The sequence below is a fragment of the Lactuca sativa genome, chromosome 5 (genome assembly GCF_002870075.4).
Source record: "Lactuca sativa cultivar Salinas chromosome 5, Lsat_Salinas_v11, whole genome shotgun sequence".
Lineage (NCBI taxonomy): Eukaryota > Viridiplantae > Streptophyta > Magnoliopsida > Asterales > Asteraceae > Lactuca > Lactuca sativa.
In genome coordinates, this window is record NC_056627.2 from 302,137,459 (window position 1) to 302,147,253 (window position 9,795).

The 9,795-nt window shown below is 38.4% G+C and overlaps 2 protein-coding genes across 2 annotated transcripts; one reads left to right on the plus strand and one right to left on the minus strand.

Annotated features, from left to right (window-relative positions):
* Positions 1-2,100: 2,100 nt before the first annotated feature.
* Positions 2,101-3,665, plus strand: LOC111892638 (uncharacterized protein At4g29660). Its single transcript, XM_023888696.3, has 3 exons — positions 2,101-2,253; positions 3,129-3,334; positions 3,425-3,665. Exons 2-3 carry the CDS (start codon positions 3,152-3,154, stop codon positions 3,533-3,535), a joined length of 294 nt encoding a protein of 97 aa, XP_023744464.1. The 5' UTR covers positions 2,101-2,253; positions 3,129-3,151; the 3' UTR covers positions 3,536-3,665.
* A 1,442-nt stretch (positions 3,666-5,107) lies between these two features.
* Positions 5,108-6,121, minus strand: LOC111892548 (cytidine deaminase 1). The gene has a single exon (XM_023888600.3). The coding sequence runs from the start codon at positions 6,055-6,057 to the stop codon at positions 5,137-5,139; it is 921 nt and encodes a 306-aa protein (XP_023744368.1). The 5' UTR covers positions 6,058-6,121; the 3' UTR covers positions 5,108-5,136.
* Positions 6,122-9,795: the final 3,674 nt, after the last annotated feature.

Below are 9,795 nucleotides of genomic sequence, written 5' to 3' on the forward strand. Positions count from 1 at the left end.
ATTGAAAGGTAAACAACTATTTGAAAAAGTAAAAATAAAACCATTACTCAAAATATAAGAACTATCTAAACTCAGTAACAATTCACTTAGGACCATAGAAAAGATTTTTTAATGGACAAGTGACAAATTACAAAGTAAATCTTCATTTAGGCATTTAGTCGAACACTTGGTGTTCAGAAAAAAAGGACTTGGATAACTAAAAACACTTCCTGAGAAACTTATATTATTATCAACAAATAAATGGTCTGAATGAAATCTATCAGAAGAGAATCGAGATTATAATGTGATATTAGATTGGTTTATAAAGTGTACCTTATGATTTTTGGTGCAGTCATTCTGCATCAAACGAACGAACATGAATGGTTATGATCTGCATCGAGTGAAGGGAGATGGTGGGTTATGGTCTTCTTGAGGTATATGTAGGTTTCAAGCACACCAAGCAACTCACTGGGTGGAGATCGGTCTTCATCTCTTGAATCGATCTAGGTAGTATTCGGTAAACAGGTTGTCCATCCTCAAAATCACTTCTTGAAAGCATATGTCAGCATCGTTTTCCATGGTGGGTCTGTTTCTTGGATTGTGTTTCAAAAAATGGAAATGGAAGGGAAGCAAGAGATGAGATAGGGTTGAGCAGAAACATAAACGGGTGGTGAAGAACAGTTGGTGAAGACAGTAGCTGAGGAGGAAGATAGATGTGCAGTGCAGGGCGCCGATTGAAATTGATTTAGGGCTAATGTTGTATATTTACCTTAGCTTCTTGCGTGATATAAGGAATTGTTGTTAATCTACCATAATTAACTATGCAAAGATTACTATAATACCCTTAAATGATTTATTTTTCCCTAATTTCCTATTGGTGCATTCATGCACACAATAGTTGCTAAAAACATTTGAACCTAGTTCTCTCTCTCTCTCTCTCTCTCTCTCTCTCTCTATATATATATATATATATATATATATATATATATATATATATATATATATATATGTAAACCTCTTTGACCGGTTATGGTTAAAAAGGCCTTGCCTTCACATGCCAAGATTCTTCACGGGTTAAGCTACCAGCTAAACGCCCCTCATGTGGTCCCTTGAGTTGGTCGGAACAATGCCCCCGGTGGTACACCTTGTACCACCAAACCCAAGGTTGAAGCCCGCTATTAATTTGTGCATCTTAATGAGGTGTAGCCAAGTCAAAGTGTTTTTTTGACTTTTATAAATGGTTTTCACCCTGGTTTGAATGTGAACCACTCTTTCTCTTGTTCTTGTTGATCGATGAATTCCACTATCAAATTAAGCACCAAGGAAGAAGACTTCTTTCCTATATAGAGGGTGTTTGGGATTTCATCTAAAAATGACTTATTAACTTATTGACTTCTTGAAAAGTCAATAAGTTAAAAAAAGTGTTTGGATATATAAGAAGAACTTTTAAAACAATTTTTTTGTTAACTCTTTAAAAAGAAGATTTTAATTTTAAGAAGTTATGATTTCTAACTTTTTAAAACAACTTATAACTTATTAGGTTGAAAATGAGATTTTAAGAAGTCAATATTCTTTTTTGGTCATTTTACATGTATAAGCTAAGTCAAACATTAAAAAAAACAATTTATTGAATTATTGACTTTTGTCATTATAAAAACTAATTCAAACACTTTTAAAAAAAAATCTTTTTCCCTCCTTCATAAGTCAATAAATCTTTTTGTCTAAAAATCATTTTGGAATTTAAAATGAAATCTCAAACACCCTCCTAGACTTTCAAGTCTTATCTCATCATCTTTGTCATTTCTTTAAGGTTCTTGCATCTTGATTTTGGTTTTCTACTATTTGTGTAATTATCTACCTTCCTATTATAATGATTTTAAAGGATATGTTTTATATTAGTAATGATTTTAAAGGATAAGTTTTAATTTATGACTCCTTATATATGTTTATGATATTTGGTTGATTTTAAGAGCCAATCATCAGAATAACCAAGGGCAGAGTTTCCTCAACATTTAACGAAATCAAATGCATCCTAACTGGAATAGGGACCTAATCTGATGAAATTGCCGACCACATGGACTACTGATGTCAAAATTGAAAAACTAGGACTAAAACTACAGATATGTACAAACCACAGTGACCAAAACCGTAATTTACTCTTTCTAATTTTAGGAAATAAAGATACATTTGCAGCGAGTCGAAAAATAGCAAAGGTATCGAGCTCCGTCTTCTCAGCGGCGATCAGAATCGCCGGTTTCTTCAGTCTTTCCGGCGGTTCGTCTTCTTTTTTCTAATAACTTCTTTAATCAACAATCTGTCTTACTTTCTATAATTCGTTGTTTGCATATACGTAACTAGTGAAAAGGATAATTTGAATGCGATAATTGGTTTTGAATTTAGTAGGGTTTTGAAGAATCCCATACGCTGAAATCAATTAGTTTCCGTGAGCTTAAAAAAGTATTGATTTGCCGATCGTTTGTGACGTTCTTGATGTCAACTTGCTGTTTCCACTTTCCCTGTCTTTACGGATCTATGTTTGTTTGTATCTATGCCCACCACCTGTTTGTAGAAATGCCCAACTAAACCAAATATCCATTTGTCGTACTAATAAATGCATTTGCTTTTTCGAGTCATTTGTACAACTAGAAAGTGTATAATTAGTCATCCCATTTTCATTTGGAAGGCAGCTAGCGCATGAATATTGAATAGGACACACTCTTAAAACTGTTCTGCTTTTAGTTATGTAGCTTTTGACAAACGCTTAAGCTCAATAGTCCTTGTAAGAATCTTGTATTAACATATAGAGATTTGAATTGGGTATCTTACTTGATGAGGTTTTCAAGTTTTGATTTTTGAAAAGCCAGGGAAACATAAGCTTCAACATCACCATTCAAATGGCTGATTCCCTTAGAAAATGAATATAACGAAACTCAAAGAAATAGAAGTATAAAACTTGAATTTAAAGTGGATTTGATTGCTTTCCATATTGTGGTGTTGTTTCTCTTCCATGATTTCCATAAGTTAACTTGGATGTATCCCCCTATTTTGGCGTTGTTTCTTGCTATAATACCTTCTTGATTTGTTTTCAAGCTTTCAACTTTGACCATAGGATTGTAACATATATATAACTTTGGTTTCTATAAAATCAGGTAATCTTTTATAAATTTTACAAATGACAACCTATTTGTGGAGAAAATATTCTGATTACTTACACACCAAATGGGAGAAAGAAGTCCTATGGACCATGGTTGATCCATTCAAACGCCCAAAATCATTTACTCCTCTTGTTATAATTTATGTATCTGCCTTTTATACTGGAGTCATTGGAGCTGCAATCACCGAGCAACTGTACAAGGTCAAATAGTCAACTTTGAATAATCAATTCTATATGTTATAATGCACGTATATATTCTGAAATCTGAATGAATATAACTTTTACGAGCAGGAAAAATACTGGGAAGATCATCCTGGTGAGGCAGTGCCAATTATGAGACCTAAATTCTATGGTGGGCCATGGAAGGTTAACAAAGGAGGTCTTCTTCCACCAAACAAATGAAAGTTAAAAAGTAATGAAGCTTCGAATTTCTTGCATATATAATGTTCTTGATATGTCTATCTTACATGACTTGTACTAACTTTTAGTAATTCTATTCTCTCTTCTAATAATTTAATTTATCAATTATCAATGTTGAAATGGGCTCTTTTAGAGTTTAATCATCATAGAATTCTATCCCATGAGTTGTCGATTTTGAATCTCGTTGGATAGAACAAGACAGGACGGCCTTGTACTCCGTTTGGCGTGAACTATGATAGTTTGTCTGGTCATGTCTTGTGTAACAAAAACTGAAAAATTCTTTCGTAATTTAATTGGTGGTTTTTTGGAGAGCTTCAAGGGCTTCTCCGGTGATGCTTCGAACCCAATCATTGAATTTCTCTACCTCCGGGTCTCCACCAACCATCTCTTTAAAACAGTCATTACACGTGTCAACATTGGTGGCAACTGCGCTAACATCAAAATTAGCCTTCATTAGGTTTAAGTTTTCGAGGCTGTCAATAGTATTCCTGATATCATCGACAGCCGCACCGAAAACCTCATCGCATTCCGTGAGACATTCTTCGATTCCGTGTGATGCATTAGGGTTTTCCATTCGGGCCTTGAGTGATGCGTTGAACTCATCGATCTTTTTCCCAATGACTTGCATTTGTTTGGTGACCCTGTTAGCCACATCGGCGTCTGTCCCACCAGTTTCATCGGGTATTATCTCCGTGATGTCGGGCAACAGGAGGAGGTCAGATGGGTTAGGTTCTATATCCGAGTCTTCGTTATCAGCTGCGGCCGATGCTGGCGCACCGACCGTAGGCCAAGGTGCGAAACGAGCATCTACATGTATTGTGGAAATGATGTAGGCGGAAATGAAAATGATGGTTAGGGTTTGTTTTACAAAAGCCATTGTCTCTTTTAGAGACAATGGTGGAAGGTGAGAAAAGATGGTGGATGGTAGTTTTTATGGCATTATGCATTGGCAATGCTTGAAGATAGCTATCATTTCCTAAAATTAGAAAGGTCATGGTTGAAGGGATATCGACATTTCTTTTCTCATATACCATAAAAGGGAAAAAAATTAAAGGGGTGTTTAGAGTTTAGACTTAAGATTTACGTTAAGAAATGTGTTAAATGAATTGTAATAATTAAGTTTTTAACATTTAAAAGCAAAATGATTTTGATTATTTATGGCTCAAATAGTTAGTTTCATACACGTTGTATGAAAACTAATTATTCAAGTAAAAAACTAAAATCATTTATTCATTCCTATTATGACTATTATCTATTGTATTGTTTAATAACTTCATCACAAACAAGTAATTGTTGAAACTATAAGTGATATTTTAATAAAAAAATATTCAAGTATAATAAATTTTAAAAGGACATAAATTTCTTCGGTTGTACTTTCAAGAGTAGTTGTTTCAAAGATAAACAAGAGTAGTTGAACATATGATATAATTGTTAATTCGTCCACAGTTTTAAAAGGTTAAATACTTTTTTATTTAAAATTGAGCATCCATAAATTACAACTTTATATGAATAATAAATAGCACTATATCACCTTACATACGTTCGCATTAATAATTTTGCATCATAATTTGTTTTTGATTAATTTAAGTACAATAGATAACCTTCAATTCACATTTTGGTGAAACATTTTTCAACATTAACCTAGCAGTGTCCTCCTGCCTCACCATCATCCCCTCCTTCTCCACCAGCACCGCCGCCACAATCCGCTCATAGCCACCACCTCCGGCCACCATGTACGCCACCAGCGCTGCCTGTACAGGCATCATACTGGGGTTATACGCAGCTGACTCCATGTAAGATCCTTTATACACCTTCCCTTCACAGTCCATTAATGCCACTCCAGATGGACACCCACTGTACGGCGCGTGTGATGCACGCGCCGCAGCCAAAGCCTCTTTCTCCAAGTTTTTTTCATTCTCTTTGACCAATTCCGTGTACCCATTTGGTAATTTCGATGTTTTTTCGTTGTGGGAATAAAGGGAATAATCGACCAACAACAATTCATTTTCGTGTTTTTCAAGAATTAGAGGCATGTCGTGATCTAACAGATCAAAAGGACCAAATGCGTCTGGTAAAATCGAAGAAATGGGTTTGTAATCAGGGTTTTCTTGGGGTTGATCAGTGATTACGATCTGGGTATCGGAGATTCCCCGGAGTTCTTGGAGAAACTGGCGGCAATGGCCGCAGGGGGCTGCTGATACGGCGATGTAAAGGAGTTTTGGGCCTCCGCCGTGTGCGGCGAGGTTGGTGATCAGAAACTGCTCTGCGTGAATGGAATGGTTGAGAGGGAGACCAGGAAATTCGATGTTTCCGCCGAAGAAGATCCGGCCATCGGAGCCCAACCCGACGGCCCCGACGTGGAAGTTGGAGATCGGCACCCGGGCAATATCTTGAGCTGATTTAACGAGAAATGGGAGGAGTTGAGGGACAGTGAGACCTCTGGATTTCGCCATGGATTCAGCTTCTGAAGCAGGAATTATGTATTTTGGGATTTCTTCATTCATCGCTCTACTTTGGATGTATGATCAACAGAGAGATTAGAGAAGATGTAGGAGGGGGGAATGGAAAAGGAAGATCGGATTTATATATAGGGATTGAAAATCACTAGGGTTCGGTAAAGTTATGGCAGAAAGCGAGTTAAAAAAGTTTTTTTTTTTTTTTTTTTTTTCCTCATAAATTATACGAGTTTTAATTTTGTTACGCTCCACACTCGTTAAACAATTTATTTATTTTTATTTATTTATTTTATTCTCTTTCAAAAAAAAAAACAATTTATTTATTATTATTAGTTTTTTGAAATGGATTTTGCATCACGAGGATTTTTGGATCAGTGCCACTAATCATCCCTTGCAAATATGAGGATATGTATTATGCCTTAAGTCTCGTAGGTGTGGAAAACGCCCACTAGGGGTGTGGGCAACGCCCGTTAGGGATGAAATTTAGAACCGGAAAACCGGACTGGAACTGGAACTGTTAGAACCGGAATATATAGAACCGATTCCGGTTCTGGGTTTAAAAATTAGTTTTATCCGGGTTCTGGGTAATCCGGGTTTGAGTCCATCGGGTCCGGGTAAATCGGGTCTAAAAACCGGAACCGATGTTAGGAACAGGAACCACTTTTAGGGCCGGAACCGGTTTTTGTGAAACGTTTAAAAGATGCAGATCTCATTCGTTTTAATTCCGATTGATATGCGGTTTTTTCCAACATGTAGTTTAGAGTTTGTACATGATTTTAGACTATAAATTTGCAATTTTTAGTTTTATATTCATTGACTTACAGTCCCCCAAAGTCGAGATATCAAAGCTGGAAGTTTTTAGTTTTTCAGTTTTTTTGTATTCGGGGAAAGTTTTAAAACATGCATATCTAATTCATTTGAAGTCGGATTGACATGTGGTTTTTTCCAACTTGTAGTTTACAGTTTGTACATGAGTTTATACTATAATTTTGTTATTTTTGGTTTAATATTCAATGATTTACAGTCCTCCGAAGTCGGGATATCAAAACTGAAAATTTTCAACTTTTCAACTTTGTTTTTATACTTTGTATTCTGTGAAAATATTAACACATGCATATCTCATTCGTTTAAAGTTGGATTGATATGCGGTTTTTTCTAGAGTTTATTTTAGAGTTTGTACATGATTTTAGACTATACTTTTGTTGATTTTGGTTTCATATTCAATGAGTTGCAGTCCCCCAAAATCGGGATATCAATATGAAAATTTTCAAAGTTCAACCCACTAAGTAGTAAGTAAGTACCAAAAAATTCCGGTTTTTCCGAGTTTTTCGGTTCTAAACCCTCTTTATCCGGTTCCAACCTACCCACTTTGATGTTTTCGGGTTTTCTGGTTCTAGACCCACTTTACCCGATACCGTACCCAGAACCGAACCGGAATCAATTCCTATATACCGGTCCGATTTCCGGTTCTAAAAAATCTCGTTAACCGGTTCTGGGTTTTCCACGTCCGGGTCCTTCCGGTCCGGGTTTGGACCCACATTCATCGCTAACGTCCACACTGGCGTTATTGGGAAAAAGACAAAAAAAAAAAAACGGCGTTATAAAATGTTATGGTGGTAACAGGGAGCAACGCACAGGCTAATAATGTCTGATAACAGGGAAGACGGGCGGTGTTCACATGTTATAACACCCAATAACGCCCCTTAGGGCGTTGCCCATACCCACCTCTCTAAGTCATTGTAGGCAAACTTCCATAATAACATGAGCTGAGTATTATTATTATTATTTTTCTTTTTGAAACAACCAATATATTAAAAAGAACTATAACTTAAAATGAATAATGTTAGGATTTGAACCAGGGCCGGCCCATGGGGAGTTCAGAAGGTGCCCATGAAGTGAATAGGGCCTTGGGCCCATATTTGTTTTAGCATTTATTGTAACGTCCCAAAATTCAAGACAAAAAAAATTCTTTTAATAAAACATTACTTTAAAGCAAAGTCATCATTCCAAAATATAATCAGAGTATTAATTTCCAAAACACATGTTCGTTATCAGAGTAAACATTCTCAGGCTGTCTAATCTATGGTGTGTGACATGCGATCACCCCGAGCTCTTCCCTCCGCTACCGGAAGTACCTGAAACCAAAACTGAAAACCGTAAGCACGAAGCTTAGTGAGTTCCCCCACCCTACCACATACCATGCATAACCACATACTACACATACTGGGCCACGCCCGCTATCCTGGGCCTCGCCCCCTACCTCGGGCCTCGCCCGCTACCACAGCCCCGCCACTCCAGGCCCCGCCTGGCTTCGATCCCCGCTCGGATATAGATCTGTTTCACTAGGCCTCACCCGCTAACATATAATAGCACATAAACATATCACATCATATAAACTAAACACATACTAACGGATCTTGTCCTAAGGCCTCGCCTATCTCTGGGCCTTGCCCTTGTCCTGCTACTGATGAGTCATGGAACCCCGTCCATACTCCTGCTGATAGTGAGGTACGGGCCCAGCCCACCCTCACTCCTTCCCTAACTTGGGCCTCGCCCCTGATCTGCTGCTAATGAGATGTGGAACACCATCCACACTCTGCTATTGGGGAGTTACGGGACGTCGCCCACACTCACCTCCCTACCAGGCACATACAAGTATCACACAGACAACAAGTATAAACTATCACATAAACCATTCCTTGGGCACCCGCCCACTATCATTGGACCTCGTCCTGAATATCATACTAGCATACTGTTCCTAGGGCTAACCCCTGGGTCTTCTACTCATAACTACATGGGTCGGCATTGTGGCCGTAGACCCATTCACACAAAGGGAAACTCACATGCACTTGCTGAACTTGCTGATAGCCCCTCTAGCTGTTCCCAGCGACTTCCTGAACTCCTGCTCCACTAGCTCCCCGAGCTACCAATATCAATGCAACACTTAGTCTAAATGACCCCCGAAAGTCAACCCAGTCAACGCTGGTCAAAGTCAAAGTCCTGGTCAAGGTCAACCTCCCAGGTCAACCCTACTCGCCGAGTTCATATGCTCAGAATCCTTCCATTCACGACTCGACTCGCCGAGTCAGTCCATGACTCGCCGAGTCTACCGATTTCCGAGTCCTGACCTGTCCAACTCACTGAGTCTCCACTCGACTCACTGATTCGAGTCTCAACTCGAAGGGTTTGGGGTTTCGCGACCTGACTCGCCGAGTCCAAGAACAGACTCGCCGAGTACAAGGCAATCTTCATCTGACTCGACGAGCTGTTCATCCCACTCGTCGAGTTGCTCCTAATCTTCATGCTACTCGCCGAGTCCACTCAAAGGACTCGCCGAGTCCATTCAGATCCTCAAACATGCAGAGGGCTTTTGAGTCATGCATGGACACCAAACTGTAGATCTGCCCTTCCCAAGCCTATTCCTCACGTAAAGTTGCAAACTTTACGTGTAGAGAAGGAGATCTAGGCTAAACACACCATAAACTAGGGTTTAAGGCAAGGAGGCTCTACAATCAACTCAAGGACAGTTACTTTATGCTTCACAAGGCCAAAATATGCTTAATTAGATCCGAAGTAGCAACTTCAGATCCGGCTTCCAACTCAAATGGATAACTAATCATGGCTAAAAAGCCCCCATAACTCCCAACTAGAATAGATCTACATGAAGGAGACGACTTAGTACCTTCAATAACTCAGAAAGGTTCCACAAACTCCAGATCTAAGGCTAATCCTTGAAGCTTCAATGATTCCCCTCTTCCTTATTCCTTCAAATCACCCCAAAAGTGG